The following is a 16,352-nucleotide window of genomic DNA, read 5'->3' on the forward strand; positions in this document are numbered from 1 at the left end:
TATCAAGAGAGTTTATATATACGTGTGTAAAGCAAAAGAAGTGTCAACAAAAATTGAAACAAGTCATCAAAATTAAACTTTAATCTTAACAGAAGAATGGCACCGGTTTTGCACGTAAGTTTTATCCTAACACGAGTCTATGCTTTTCTTTTCTTATATTCGAAATTCAAAACAAAATCAACGAATGAAAGAAAAGAATTGTCCCTACACAATTCTATGAAATGAATCCAAAACTAATATTCATAGACAAAAACAAAGGGACAGAACAAATCAATAATTAATTAACATTTAAATATCACGAGCCACCAGTAACGCTTCCATTGAAGATTTCAATGGTATCACCTTGCCCAACATGGTGCCAACGGAAAGACCTATCATCATCCATAACATTCTGCTTGTAAATGAAGAAATAACCATCTTGTGGAAGATGAAACTGAAGCCTCTGATGCAACTTCTGCAACTCCTTCCTCAACTCTCCCACATTATCCGATGCGTTCATCTCCACCGGAACCTTCTTGGTCCCGCTCTTTGGCAACACCATTAGCTTCAACTTCTTCGACCCTCCGCCACCGGAAGAAGTCGTCGTCGGCGACGGTCTCAAACTCACGTCGATCTCGCCACTATCCGAAAAATCGCAATCTCGCAAAGCCTGATGGTCCTGCAGTTCCGTTCCCGTCGTCGTTGCATGCAAGAGTAACCGGTTAACCGGCACGGCAACCGTTTCGATTTCGTGAATCTTTTCCTTGAGGCGCAACACGGTGTCGTTTACGTCGACTTCGAGAGGAACGACCTGAGTTTTGGAGGGATTGGTTTTAACATTGAGGTGGATTTTTTTGGTGGGTGGAGGAGTAACGGCAACGGAGTCCTCTGTTTTGTCGGAGTCAGGGGAGACCTGGAGGTTAATGCGGGTGTTGTGAAGGATTTCGCACTTCCAAACGTCGTCGTTGTCTTGAAGGACTTGGCCATTTAGGATTAGGGTTTGCGTGGAGGTGGGAATCCCTTGGTATTTTTGCACCTTTTCTTTGATTTCGAAGATTGTGTCGAAGAACCCAATTTCTATTGTGAACGATCTTCCTCTTTGGAGTTCAAATATTACGTCCATGTTGAGTGAATACACAGTGTGAGTGAGTGAGTGAAGTGGCAATATATAAATATTCAGCTAACAAGGAATCAAGTTTTGGTAACAGAATCCCTATCTTCTCTAACTCTCCCACCCCAATTCAGCCTTTTGAAACTCATTACAAAATTTTTATTTTTATTTTTTATTCCTTTTTCATTATTTTTTGTTTTTAGATTATCAGAATATTTTATTTGGCAAGTGAGGGAATTTAACCCAATATCATATTTGATTGATCTCAATCCCATCGAAACATATTCGGACCACTTATCATAGATTATTTTTGTTTAATTATACACATCTCTCGTGTTTATATTATTTTTACCATATTTTTTTTAATAACTTTCCCACAACACTATTTATATTAATTCTCTTTATCCTATCATTCATCGATCTAACTATTTATTCTTGTAATATATTATGTATATGAAATTTTATATACTTTAAATGCTTGTAATTATATAATTTAATAGTAATTTTTATTTTTAAAATAATACATTATTTGTTAAAGTATAAAGAAGCAATTAAATGTTATGTTAATGAGTATTAAAATTATGCTAATGTTTCTGGACTTTGTCTACTACAAAAATATTAAACTAAGCGGTTAGAGTGATATAATTTATTTTTAATAAAAAATATTAGAAATATTACTTTACTAAATTTAATATCCAATATTATTTGATCTCTTGACCTTGTATGTCTTTGTATATACACACTTTATAAATTTATAAAAGTATTTCAGAGGTTTATATCATAGCATCTTTAAGGTATAAGCATTCTTATTTTGAGAAAGGAACCAGGTATGTCCACCATCTATGCATAATTTGTGATTTTTTATATAAAAAAATTAAGAAGAAAATTGAGATCATATTTTTACGAAGATATTCTTATTTGTCATAATATTATCTTTCTCAATCAAAGTCATGGATATTCGGAGAGGCTAGTGTCATAATTGTTTTTTTAATGTGTCTAAAAGTTACATAATAAAATTTTGTATGTAATATTTTTTTATAAAATTATAGAATTTAATATATTAAAAATTATACAATAGCATTAAATCTTATACTTTTTTAATCAAAATTTATTATTTATTTATTTCTTATTAAGTATCATTGAATACATATTAAAAAAATCATGTATTTATAAAGCTAAAAGTGCGCTCATTATATAAACAAATTGATTTTAATTAAGCACAGGTAAGAATCGTAAAATGGAAAATATAATTTGATTAAAGTATTCATAAGCTAGTAAGAACACATAGTCATGGCTATTTGAACTTTTTGGTGGTCCTAATAGTGTAGATCAGTGTACGGCAGATGTCTTGCAAATGCTATGGAGAGGGAACGTCCCTCTTAAGTGTCTGGTTTTTTCTTGGCAATTGTTGTTGAATGCACTTCCTTATAAAGGTTTATTGATTGACCGTGGTGTTCAAATTGATGATATAACTTGTTGTTTCTGTCATGGTTTAGAGGAACTTTCAACTCATTTATTTTTAACGTGTTCAGTTTCATCTCAAATCTGGTACTTTACTGCGCGTTGGCTTGGATTCTCACTAGTTTTGTCTTCAGATTTATCGACTCACTTGCTTTCTTGGGTTGGTGTTGGCTGTAGTAAAAGAGAAGGAATATGCTTATTAATTATTTGGGTAAGTACAGTGTGGTCTTTGTGGTGTCATAGAAATAGAATTATATTTTTCAATGGTGTTTTAGATGAGAGGGAAGTCCTAGATTCTATTATTCTGAGATCCTGGAAATAGTTATCACTTGTTAGTAAGGGAGAATCTATTATGTTAGCTGATTGGTATTTGAACCCACGAAATTGCATCTGTCTTAATTTTGCATAAGTATATTTTTACTTTTTATTTCTCTGAGTAAGTAATTTTTTGTGTATATGGGTTTTAAGTTCCCCTTAAACTCTTTTTAATAAGATTTGTTTTGCTTATAAAAAAAAAAGAACACAGAGTCATGGATTGGAGTTATTAGCGTTCTTTCATGGTGTGTTCATCTTAATATATATTTTATATAGGCTATGTAAGTATATACCTTGTCTAGTAAAATTGCTCCACATGGTTATGGCCATCATTACTAGAGATCATGAATGTCTTTCCCATGCAAAGTGAGTTGAATTATATCACCAAAATTATTTTATGTTGAATAATATGATGATGCCGGAACTCATAAATGATAAATTTGAATTATATCCCTAAGCTATTTTTAAATTCTGCTTGAGATTATCTTGTAAACTTGTTTTTATTTAACGTAAATTTTACTATCGAGTGCTGGTAAATATGACATTTTTATAATTTTTTATTAAAATTTAACAATTGAATCGTTAAGTTCTTCTAATATTACTATGAATATCAAGTATATTAAAACAATTTAAACACTCGTGAATATGTTGTAAACGTTATTGAATTATATTTTAAATAATATATCATCCATTAAAATTAAATAATATAAAAATTTAATTAATATTTAAAATTGGTAAAATTTAATATAATATATGAAAATTATATTAATAATTTTTAAAAAAATATCATTTTAATGAGTTTGATACTATTGTCCTAACACATATAATTTTAGGAAAATAAATTCTGCATAAACTTTGAACAACATATCCTATTATTGAAATATTTTACTAGAATACCTCAGAGCCATTGTTCTAATACATTAAAATTTAATCATGAAATAATCTACTAATTTACACTAATCCTATTAATTTAAACATAATTGTCTCGTGTTAAAAAAATAACTTATTAGTTAATTAATAAAATTAGATTTATTTTTTTTGTCAAATAATAGATCCAGTCTGAAGAACCAACTTCAAGTTGGCCCAGTTTGTAGTTCTTAAGAAGGTGACTTACAATGAGACATTAGGCGGTGGTTTTTGGACTCTGGGAAAAAATAAAATAATAGAGGGCCCATTTTTGTTGACCAATATATATAAGATTTATTTATACTACAATATATTTAGATGCTTTTAAGATATAAAGTGGCATGTTAACAGGTTCAAAATCTTAATTGATGCTTAACAAAACCCAAAAATAATTTACCGGACGAAAAATCCAAAAGTAAAAGGTGTAAACGTAAAAAATATGGAACACGTTGGTGACAGAAGGCTAAAGGGAACAAAAACCTACGATGTAGTTTGTGGGAGTTGGGAGAATCTTGTTGAACCGTTGAGGATAGATATTTTTGAGTTGAGTGCCTGTGAATATGCCAACTCAGCTACAGTAGCAATTGTGAAGTACCTTTCTCAATGTCCTTGGCGATTGGCCAAACAGTGCACGTTGCCATCAAATTCAAAGCTGAGTATCAATGTGCAATTGCCCAAATACAACACTGCCACAAAGTTTGAGGAACCAATGGCTATGGCTGGAGCTGTGACTCTATCCCAATTCTCAGTTTGTGGGTCTATTTCGTTGCCCAAAAGAGTACCCAGAAGAAGGGTGTCCATTAGAGCCATGTCTGAAACTGAAACCTCTTCTTCTTCTTCCTCAGTCTCCACCCAACAACAACAACCAACTTCAGATGCTTCTTCCTCGTCACTAACATTTACTCCTCCTCCCAATTTCAAGCCTCCTGAGCCTAAACGCTTCGCAATCAGACCTGACAAGACTAGTGACATGTTTGGAGCTTTGCTTCCCTTGCTCTTTCGCTTTGCCACTGGAGTTTTTGTTTCTGGGTAGGTGACCATATTTTCTTTCTGCACATGGGTTTCTATTTTGCTATTTTCTTTTTTCACTTTTGCCACAAACATACCTCAATTCTAAGTCTTGTGGGCTTTGACCCTGAAAATTCAAAGTTGATTTTCTTAATAAGAAACAAAATATTTTCTTGAAGGCATATATGGGTTGGAGTTCCTGCCATTGCTTGGTTTGAGTTTTGCATCTGTTCAGTTGTCAAGGTAGAACATAGGCACTTTACTGAGGCATGTGTTTCAGTTTCCACCGATTATGTATTTCAAAAATTTAGTTCTGGTTAGATTGAGCAGAGATTTGATAGTTACTGAGTGGTGGTAAACAACCACAGTAGTTTGATTTGGTTATGTGATGTTTTTTAACTTAAGTTCAATGCAAAGAGAAAGCATCGGGTGAGGGTCTGCATAGACAATATTTGCTTTTGTTGTTGTTACTGTGAAAGACTGGTTGGTAACTGGTTTCCCATGAAAGATTATTTTATTGGATGTTATGTTTAGAATGCTATAATTGGGTCAGCATATACATTCTATGAAGTATGCTACTTAAAATAGGAGCCAGGCCTTAATTAAGACAAGTGAACAATTTTTTGAATTTGTGTGGTCTTATCGACTTGTAATTAAGAAAGTAGAAAATCGTAATTAAGAAATATGTTTTGAAATCATAATTAAGACAAGCATCTTTTAGAAAAGCATAAATGATTCATATGATCATGACGGAATGTACAATTTGTGAGGTCCAACACATTTTCAATTTCGGTGCCCCTTTTTTGACTTCATAAACAATTAATAATATTTTATTAAATGAATAGTAACTTTATTTGGCTATAAATAGCCGTGAAATGAAATTGAAGGAAGCACAAGCAGCAACACACACAAGATTTCATCAAGCATTGTGAGTGTTTGTGAGAGAAAAAAAAATAGAGTGTTGAGTAAATCCTAAGAGTGTGAGAAAAATACACTGGGGTGGGTATCATCTCTATTTCTTCTTGGTATTACAAAATTTGTAATATTTGAATAGGAGTGGGTCTCACTGTGTACACTATATTTTACACCTCTTGTGTGATAGAGTGTTGAAAGGATATTGTAAATATCCTGAGATATAGTGGAATATTTTTCGGAGTTTGTCCCGTGGTTTTTCCTCCACATTGGAGGTTTTTCCACGTTAAATAGTGGTGTTCTTTATCTGCTTATTTTATTCAGTTAAAAATAATTCTTAGTATGCTCTGTGATTGCAGTTTAGTCTGATCTTCCACATCAGAAAAGAATTATTTTTGTTATCCTTCCGTGGCTGATTGTTGGATTGCTGGAGAAGTGTGTATTTGTATTAGTGTTGTAACTGGAAAGATTCTGGCTAAGGAAAGACCTGGTATTTAAGTGATCCGTTGTGATCCACCTCTCTTTCCTGGGAAGTATTTCAGTGCACACTTTACAAGTTACACCGCTGCGCTGCTAGATCTATTTATTAGGTCTGAATTATTGCTCGCCAGTTTACGTCAGAATTTTAATTTACACGTCCAAGTTATTCCGCATTTGAGCTCAACAAGTGGTATCAGAGCTTAAGTTGGGCTCTGTATCACCGAGTGTAAATTAAATGGAAGAGAACGTAGGTACCATGGTGAAGCTAACAGCAACAAACTACTCTATTTGGAAGCCGAAAATGGAGGACATACTTTTCTACAAGGACCTGTATGATCCTGTGGAAAAGGGAGATCAAAAGCCAGAAGACGTGAAGGATGAGGATTGGAAAAAGATACACCGGAAGGCCGTCAGTTTAATTAGGCAGTGGGTGGATATCAGCATATTCCACCATGTTGCCACAGAGACGAATGCCCAGACTCTGTGGAACAAAATTGAACAAATGTATCAGAGGAAGACTGCACAAAACAAAGCTTTTGTTATTCGGAAGCTGGTGAATTTAAAATATCAAGATGGAAGATCAGTTGCAGAACACTTGAATGATTTCCAACACATGGTAAACCAGCTAGTTACCATGGAGATAAAACTTGATGAAGAATTGCAGGCGCTGTTACTTTTGAGTTCTTTACCAGACAGCTGGGAGACTCTGGTGGTGTCATTAAGCAACTCTGCTCCTGAAGGAAAACTGACTTTGTCTCAAGTCAAAGACAGCATGTTTAATGAAGAAACAAGGAGAAAAGACTCTGGGGCAAGCAGTTCTCATGCCCTTGTCACAGAGAACAGGGGGAGAAGTAAGAGCAGAGGACGAAGTAACAAATCCAGAGATAAGTCACAGTCTCAGCCCAGAAGAAAATTCAAGTGTTACCACTGCGGTGAAGAAGGGCACATAAAAAGAAACTGTAAAGCCTGGAAGAACAGAGAGAAGAAAGACCGACGAAACTCTAGATCGGATGACGATGAAAATACTGCATTCCCTGTGACAACTGGGGATGTGGTAGTACTCTCTGTTGAAGAAGAAGAAGAGTGTCAAGTTACAGACTCATGTGATGAATGGGTCATTGACTCAGCAGCATCTTATCATGCAACTTCTCACAAGGAATTCTTTACTGTGTACAAAGCAGGAGACTTTGGTAAAGTAAAGATGGGCAATAGCAGTATCGCAGATATTGTGGGAATTGGTGATGTGTGCATTCAAACCAATACAGGATGCACAATAACACTAAAAGATGTGCGTCATGTGCCAGATCTACGTCTGAATTTGATCTCTGTGCATGCTTTGGATCTAGCTGATTACGACAGCCATTTTGGTAACGGCAAGTGGAGGCTTACCAAAGGATCGTTGTTGGTTGTTAGAGGCACAGTAAATTCAACGTTGTATAAAACTCAAGTAAAGCTGATCAAGGGAGGATTGAATGCAGTCGAGGATGATGCTTCGCCAAATTTGTGGCACAAAAGATTGGCTCATATAAGTGAAAAAGGATTGCAGATTTTGGCAAGAAAGTCCCTTATCCCGTTTGCCAAAAATACAAAGTTGAATCCTTGTGATCACTGTTTATTCGGCAAGCATCATAGAGTGTCTTTCAGCAAAACGTCAAAGCTGAAAGAGAATATTTTGGAGATGGTTCATTCTGATGTATGTGGACCCATGGAAGTGGAGAGTCTTGGTGGTAGCAGATATTACGTGACGTTTATCGATGATGCTTCACGAAAATTGTGGGTGTACTTCTTAAGAACGAAGGACCAAGTTTTTCAATGCTTTAAAAGGTTTCATGCAATGGTAGAGAGACAGGCTGGTAAACCTTTGAAGTGTCTTCGCACGGATAATGGGGGTGAATATACTTCCCATGAATTCAAGAATTATTGTGCTGAGCATGGCATCAGGCATGAGAAGACGGTACCTGGAACCCCACAACATAATGGTGTGGCCGAACGAATCAACAGAACCATTATGGAGAAAGTAAGATGCATGTTAAGAATGGCAAAACTGCCTAAGCCATTCTGGGGTGAAGCTGTTCTAACGGCAAGCTACCTGATTAATCGATCTCCATCTGTTCCTTTGGGCTTTGATATCCCTGAGAGAGTATGGTCCGGACATGATGTTAAATACTCTCATTTGAAAGTGTTTGGATGCAAAGCTTTTGCTCATGTGAATAAGGAACAGAGACAAAAACTTGATGATAGAGCCATTCCTTGCATATTTCTGGGCTATGGAGATGAGGAATTTGGCTACAGGTTATGGGATCCAGAAAATAGGAAAGTTATTAGAAGCAGAGATGTAGTGTTCCATGAGCAAGAAACTATGTCGGATTCTGCTTCACCAAAAATCAGAGAACCAGGTGGTAAGGTTGATCTTACACCAGTTGTTCCTCCTAAAAATGCCACAGTAGGGGGAGAGTGTGATGAAGAACTTAGGGTTGATAATGAGCCAGCAATAGAAGATGGTGATGATGAAGGTGTTGAGCAAGAAAACCCAGAAGCTCCACCTCAGCCTCGGAAATCAAGAAGACCACACCAGCCATCTACAAAGTACCCTAGTTCGACGTATATTACCATCACTGAAGAGGGGGAGCCAGAAAACTTTGAAGAAGTTCAGACTCATAAGGATAAATCCCAGTGGATGAAAGCCATGCAAGAAGAAATGGATTCTCTGGTGAAGAATGATACTTATGAGTTAGTCAAGCTCCCTAAAGGCAGAAAAGCCTTGAAAAATAAGTGGGTGTTCAAGCTTAAGAAAGATGGTGACAAGCTGTTGAAGTACAAGGCTCGCTTAGTTGTAAAAGGTTTTGGACAAAAGCGAGGAATAGATTTTGATGAAATTTTCTCTCCAGTTGTGAAGATGAGCTCTATTCGAGTTATACTCGGATTGGTGGCTAGCTTGGATCTGGAGCTTGAACAACTAGATGTGAAGACTGCGTTTCTTCATGGAGACCTTGATGAAGAAATCTACATGGAGCAACCAGAAGGTTTTGAGGAAACTGGAAAGAAACACATGGTTTGCAGATTGAAGAAGAGCTTGTATGGATTGAAACAGGCTCCAAGACAGTGGTATAAGAAATTTGACTCGTTCATGACGAGTCATGGATATGCCAAGACTGATGCAGATCATTGTGTATTTGTCAAGACATGTCCAGGTGATAAATTCATTATCCTTCTGTTGTATGTAGATGATATGTTGATAGTGGGACAGGATGTGAAGCTGATTGGTGATTTGAAGAAAGAATTGTCAAAGTTTTTTGATATGAAAGATCTGGGCCCTGCAAAACAAATTTTGGGCATGCAGATCATGCGAGACCGAAAATCCAGAAGGTTGTGGTTATCGCAGGAACGGTATGTGAATCGGATTCTGGACAGATTCAACATGAAGACGGCTAAACCAGTTAGTACACCGTTGGCAAATCACTTCAAACTCAGCAAAAGAAGTTGTCCCACAAGTCAAGAAGAAAAAGAAGCTATGGCGGGTATTCCATACTCCTCAGCAGTCGGGAGTTTGATGTATGCCATGGTTTGTACGAGGCCGGATATAGCTCATGCGGTCGGAGTTGTTAGCAGGTATCTTTCCAATCCTGGAAAAGAGCATTGGGAAGCAGTGAAGTGGATCTTGAAATATCTGAAAGGTAGTTCTAATATGTGCTTGAGCTTTGGAATACCTAACCCAGTTCTTGAAGGATACACAGATGCAGATATGGCAGGTGACCTGGATAGTAGAAAATCTACTTCAGGACTTGTGTTTACCTTTGCAGGGGGAGCTATATCTTGGCAATCCAAATTGCAGAAATGTGTGGCCTTGTCAACTACTGAAGCTGAGTATGTTGCCATGACTGAAGCAGGAAAGGAAATGCTTTGGTTGAAGAGGTTTCTTCAACAACTGGGAATTGAGCAGAAAAGGTACGTTATCCATTGTGATAGCCAAAGCGCATTGGATTTAAGTAAGAATGCGATGTATCACTCTCGTACGAAGCACATTGATATCAGATATCATTGGCTGCGTCAGGCAGTGGAAGAACAAGAATTCAAGCTAGATAAGATTCATACGGATAAAAATCCTGCTGATATGATGACGAAAGTTGTTGCACGAGAAAAACATCAACAGTGTGCCAAGCTGATTGGCATAGATCGCATGTGAAGATTCCAAGAGTGCACCTTTGTGCTGGAGGGGGAGAATTGTGAGGTCCAGCACATTTTCAATTTCGGTGCCCCCTTTTTTGACTTCATAAACAATTAATAATATTTTATTAAATGAATAGTAACTTTATTTGGCTATAAATAGCCGTGAAATGAAATTGAAGGAAGCACAAGCAGCAACACACACAAGATTTCATCAAGCATTGTGAGTGTTTGTGAGAGAAAAAAAAATAGAGTGTTGAGTAAATCCTAAGAGTGTGAGAAAAATACACTGGGGTGGGTATCATCTCTATTTCTTCTTGGTATTACAAAATTTGTAATATTTGAATAGGAGTGGGTCTCACTGTGTACACTATATTTTACACCTCTTGTGTGATAGAGTGTTGAAAGGATATTGTAAATATCCTGAGATATAGTGGAATATTTTTCGGAGTTTGTCCCGTGGTTTTTCCTCCACATTGGAGGTTTTTCCACGTTAAATAGTGGTGTTCTTTATCTGCTTATTTTATTCAGTTAAAAATAATTCTTAGTATGCTCTGTGGTTGCAGTTTAGTCTGATCTTCCACATCAGAAAAGAATTATTTTTGTTATCCTTCCGTGGCTGATTGTTGGATTGCTGGAGAAGTGTGTATTTGTATTAGTGTTGTAACTGGAAAGATTCTGGCTAAGGAAAGACCTGGTATTTAAGTGATCCGTTGTGATCCACCTCTCTTTCCTGGGAAGTATTTCAGTGCACACTTTACAAGTTACACCGCTGCGCTGCTAGATCTATTTATTAGGTCTGAATTATTGCTCGCCTGTTTACGTCAGAATTTTAATTTACACGTCCAAGTTATTCCGCATTTGAGCTCAACACAATTGTATACCTAAAGCCATGTCCAAAAACCAACCCGACATATTATGGGCAGAGTGCTAATTTTGTTGAGGTTATTGTGGGAATTCTAAAAGGACTGTGTTATATGTGAAAATTTTAAAGTTGTGTGTTTTTCTTGTGCCATGGCAGGTATTCTTTTTCACTTGTTTCTAAGGATGAAATTCCACCGGACCAATATGCTTTGGAAATTTCTGGTAGCACCTATATTCTCTTATGTTTAATGCTCGTTATTTTGCATACCAGGTTTTTAGGTCCGTTGTCAAATAGTTATCAAACATTATCTGGTTGACTTGCAACTGTGACATAGAAAGTGGAGATATAGTTTTCTGGCTAACATTAGTAGCATGATTTCAGGCTACACAGTAAAAGAAACATCGAAAGTAGGCCCTCGCCCAGAGAAGCCTATTGAGATATATGAATTCGAGAGGTACTTTGCATTCATGCATGGAGTAAATACTTCCTTATCTTCGTTTTCCAATGTAAAGATAGATAACCATCTTTCTATTTTACTTTTGTACCTGCACATTATTCTTTTTGCTCTTAACATGCCACTCTACAGATTTAATTAATTCTAAGTATTGTTTTGTTCTTTGCCATCCACATGCAGCTGTCCATTTTGCCGAAAGGTATGGATTGAAAATTTATGTTAACTTTTCTTTCAAGATTTTCTCATGAGAATTCCTTTTCTTTTCCACAGTTTTTTGTCTTGGTGTAAACAACTGTGCTGGGTTTCTGTTGGGGGCACAATTATTTTTTGGGCGGGAGGGGGGGGCGGGGGCAGAGGACTGTGGTACATGTAGTTGACAGGGTGCAATTAACATTCTTTGTTATACCATGGTGGATTTTCACAGAGAAATCATAACCCTATGCTATCACTGGAAGTCTTAAACAGTCATTATGCTCATCTTTTTATTCTAGGAATTTGAGTACGAAGATTAGATATGTAGTTTACTGAATATGAATAAAATATAATCATGCCCTCCAATATATTAGTTGCTATACTTTCCTTTTCGTTTATCTGTTGGGGAGAGTGTTATACCATCATAACTAAGTTGGACCTTCAAAATTTGAATGTAGCTAATAGTGGCATTCTTTGTTATTAAATCAGAAAGCCTTCTTTTTGTTGTGGGCTAATATTTTGACTTGATTTATATGCAGGTTAGAGAAATTGTTGCTATTTTGGACCTTGATGTTCTTTTCTATCCTTGTCCAAGGAATGGCCCAAATTTCCGTCCAAAGGTTGTTCAGATGGGTGGTAAACAGCAGTTCCCCTACATGGTAAGCATGACTCAGTTTAAATGAAACAACAAAACAAAACCAGTAGTTTTTTGTTAAGATTTCTGGGCTATTATATAAAGGGTGGGATAAAAGTCCACTAGCCTAAACTACAATGAAACAACCCTGTAGTTGTGGAGGAGCTAAACTGGAAATTTTCCAATGGATAAACTACTTTTGTATTCTATTCATATAAATATGGCACAAAGAACTATCTAAAGCTGTAGTATCATTTTTCTCTTCTTTTAGAGTGCTGAAAGCTTTGCCTTACTATAATTTCTCACTATCATCACTTGCCTTATCTTGCCTCTTGATAATTGGTTGGAGTCTCTGAGTGAGAAATGACATTTTTCTTATTTCTATTGGTCTCAGGTTGACCCAAACACAGGTGTTTCAATGTACGAATCAGATGACATAATTCGGTATTTGGTTCAGAAATATGGTTTGTTTCTTCATATATACCCTTTTCTGTAGTGTGCTTATGTTATTTAGTCTTTTTCATGTTGTAATTCAGTCCATAAAATATAATTACGTGTATAAGAGACAAGAAATTGTCCCCCACACATTTCAGAAATGTGCATTTGATCGTTTGCATTATAACTTGTAAGCACAAAAGAATGGTAAATTTAGACAATTCTCTTTTTTTACTTATCCCTGAAATCATCTTGCTAGATTGTAGCATATATGTTTAAGCACTATAACATTGCGCGAGTAATTTCATTTCATTTTGCTAGATTGTACTATAGGCATATATGTTTTAGCGAATACTACTATGAAAAGTGGATAAGTGGACATATAAAAAATGATAGAATATAAAATGATAGTATATAAGAGAATATTAAAGTAATATATATAGAGAAAAAGATGATTAAAAATTGTCTAAGTAGTTTAGTTATATGCAGAGAAGATCTTTAGAAACATTAGTACAAAGATTGAATTGCATGACTTTTATTTCAATAAAAAAGGGTCGAAAGAGACCTAAAAGAATCTTAGATGAAGTTAGCAAAAAAGACCTTTTGATTAACCAAATTTATGAAAATTTAATTTTTGACTGAGTTTAATAAAGTCATTTGATCTACGTAGCCGACCTCACCTAATGAGATAAAATTTGGTTGTTGTTGTTGTGGTTTTCAAATACTAATTTTGTGTGCTTTATATAATTATATGCAATTGTTGAGTGTTTTATCTATTCTGTAGGTGATGGAAATGTTCCTGTACCTTTATCCCTTGGTTTTTTAACGGTTAGAACCTGACACCACCATCTCTAGTTTGTCACCAGAAAGTTTAGTTGTATCATTGTTTTAAGTATCTAAAGGCTGTCTTATTCTGCAGACACTGACTGCTGGTCTTGCTATGCTTGGTCGAATTGGAAAGGTAATGTCAAGTTTGTTTACTGTTTTTTTTTTTTTTTTTTTAACTTTTTAAGTTGGAGTGTTTAACTAATTTTTATTGAAAGGTGATTTTCTCTTTAATTAATGGAAGGAATTATTAGCGATTTGGTATTTACCAAGATGGCTGGTAGACTGCTATTCATGAATTTCCCTTTGTGTTTTCATTTGCATTTACTTTTATTATAAGTATTATATTTTTGTTTTCAGGGGACAACTTACACTCCAGCAAAGTTGCCTTCAAAGCCACTTAAATTATGGGCATATGAGGTTGGTCAACAATATGCATACCGTGCAGCCTAATGCTTAATGAATTCGGGACTGCTTTCACAAAATTATAAATTACGTGATAACATAATGTAGCCATTATCTGCTGCCACAGAATTTTATATTTGAAATACTTGTTTCTTTCAGGGGTCTCCTTTCTGCAAACTTGTGCGTGAAGTACTTGTGGAATTGGAGCTGCCACATCTTCTTTGCAGGTAAAACCCATATTTTCTAGGCAACCAACTGTTACATTTGATGCCCAATTAGAAACTTCTTTTTTTAGACAGAGAGAGGGGGGTATTATAGAAAATTTAGAAGCTGTTTGATTTGAGAAAATATTTTGTTTTTACTTACCATTACAAATCTGTCATTTTGTTTCATTTTCCCCCGTTTTTAAATATTTGCATAGGAATCAATAAAACAGGAAATAAAATAAAAACAATGTGACAGTCTTGTAATTAAAAACGAAAACTGAAAATATTTTCTCTAATCAAACAGTCCCTTTGTTTCTTGTCACTTACAATCACACAACTATATTCCATGGAGCATCCTTATGATTTGCATTAGTTGGCCACTGTATAAAGAATTATTACAATTTTGGTGACCATGTGGCTGCTGGTTCAATCAGTTCTAGCTATCACCATTCATCACAGATTAACAAATCAAGAGAGTACTTGTACTTTATATACTTGGTTTGCATCATAATTGTATCCCAGTACACACAAATCACTTCACTGTTGATGATACCAACTCCTTAGTTGAGTCTTCAATGTGATTTATAATGCTTGCGCCAAATTTTCATCATGCATAATGTATAGTTGGGCTATATGAATATAGATTGTGTAGTCTTTTGTTTTTTCCATGATACTTACTTTAATATTTGATTTTAGTTGTGCTAGGGGTAGCCCAAAAAGACATATACTATATCAGAGAACTGGACATTTCCAGGTACTTAATTCATTGAAATTGTGAGTTTGTCATGTTTGTGAAAACACACATGGTCATTACAAGCTTCATGACATGGTATTTAGTTAATGTGGATAATAATATGCTGATGGATATGATTCACAGGCACCCTTTTTGGAAGATCCAAACACTGGGATAGAAATGTTTGAAAGTGCTGAAATCATTGAATATTTAACAGCAACATACGCTCTGCAGTAAAGTGAAGTTGTGAGAGGCTTATGAGGGTTTTTAACAGAAATCTCATTATAATTTTTTTTACTAGGGAAATCAATTTGTATTTGTACCGAAATCACATAGTGAAATCAAATGCCTCAATATTCAACTATGGTTTGAGGTGGTTAAAACTGGGCTGCAAAGCAGGAGTGTGTTTCTTTATTATTGCCCTAAAAGAATAAATATATAATGTCTTTGAAGATGATTTTCCAGCTTTCAAGACGTACAATTTATTGAGCAAATCATAATTAAGATCCAGCTAACACTACCCTAAAGAGTACTTAGTATGCTATTAACTTCTTCAATTACTAAAGAAAGTAAGTATTAAATATTTTTTTAATATACTAAAAATCTTTTTTTTATGGACACTCGTTAACATTCTTGCTATCAACATAACTCTTTTAAAATAACTGCTGTCATTTTGTTTGAAAAAATGGCATTAATCTATTTGTTTTAAAAGCAAAAATATAAATTAAAATTAAATATAAATCAAAACGGTGAATAAAATACAATCATGGAAATCTTGTTCTCTAAACAAGCTAACAAACGGGTTGGTTATTTGCTGTTCTACGTGGAGCAAAGAAAAATATGTGCAACGAAAAGAGTTGAAACATTTGCCATAATGAGATTTAATTCAGAAAAAATATAATAGTCTATCCTTCTCCCTAAACTCTTCTAGGGAAATCAACAACAAACTCTTAATTATTAGTTAACATTTACAAAAGGTCATTTAGAATTTACTCTTAGTTAAATGATTTTTTCTTATATTGTTGTAAAGTTTATAAATTTTAGCCAATAACATAAAACTACACTAAAAAAATTGTTAGAAATTTTACTTCTAACACTTCTCTAATTTTCCTTCAAGCTGAGCAAGGTTGGAGATTTTTGGACAAAGGATTATATTGGGGTGGCTTTAATTCAAGTCCATCGTTGGCCACGATCGAGGATTTTCTTAAATTTACTGACAAAAACAATTACTGACTAAAACAAAGAACTATTTGACGTGTTGAACGAT

General features: G+C 35.0%; 2 protein-coding genes across 3 annotated transcripts; one reads left to right on the forward strand and one right to left on the reverse strand.

The window, feature by feature from the left end:
- Positions 1-295: 295 nt before the first annotated feature.
- Positions 296-1,132, reverse strand: LOC113873597 (ubiquitin domain-containing protein 7SL RNA1-like). The gene has a single exon (XM_027511785.1). The coding sequence runs from the start codon at positions 1,100-1,102 to the stop codon at positions 296-298; it is 807 nt and encodes a 268-aa protein (XP_027367586.1). The 5' UTR covers positions 1,103-1,132.
- A 3,141-nt stretch (positions 1,133-4,273) lies between these two features.
- Positions 4,274-15,575, forward strand: LOC113870985. 2 transcript variants are annotated; one of them, XM_027507614.1, is made up of 12 exons: positions 4,336-4,801; positions 11,358-11,422; positions 11,583-11,655; positions 11,836-11,854; positions 12,387-12,506; positions 12,876-12,945; positions 13,701-13,744; positions 13,836-13,877; positions 14,102-14,161; positions 14,306-14,373; positions 15,049-15,106; positions 15,230-15,575. In XM_027507614.1, the coding sequence occupies exons 1-12, from the start codon at positions 4,482-4,484 to the stop codon at positions 15,320-15,322; spliced, it is 1,032 nt and encodes a 343-aa protein (XP_027363415.1). In that variant the 5' UTR covers positions 4,336-4,481; the 3' UTR covers positions 15,323-15,575. The 2 variants fall into 2 exon arrangements, with proteins under 2 accessions (XP_027363416.1, XP_027363415.1); XM_027507615.1 differs by lacking the exon at positions 11,836-11,854 and having other exon boundaries at positions 4,274-4,801; positions 12,876-12,901; positions 15,230-15,538.
- The last annotated feature ends 777 nt before the right edge of the window (positions 15,576-16,352 follow it).

The sequence above is a fragment of the Abrus precatorius genome, unplaced genomic scaffold (assembly GCF_003935025.1).
Source record: "Abrus precatorius isolate BTA unplaced genomic scaffold, Abrus_2018 Scaffold7, whole genome shotgun sequence".
In the NCBI taxonomy this organism is placed as follows: Eukaryota; Viridiplantae; Streptophyta; class Magnoliopsida; order Fabales; family Fabaceae; genus Abrus; species Abrus precatorius.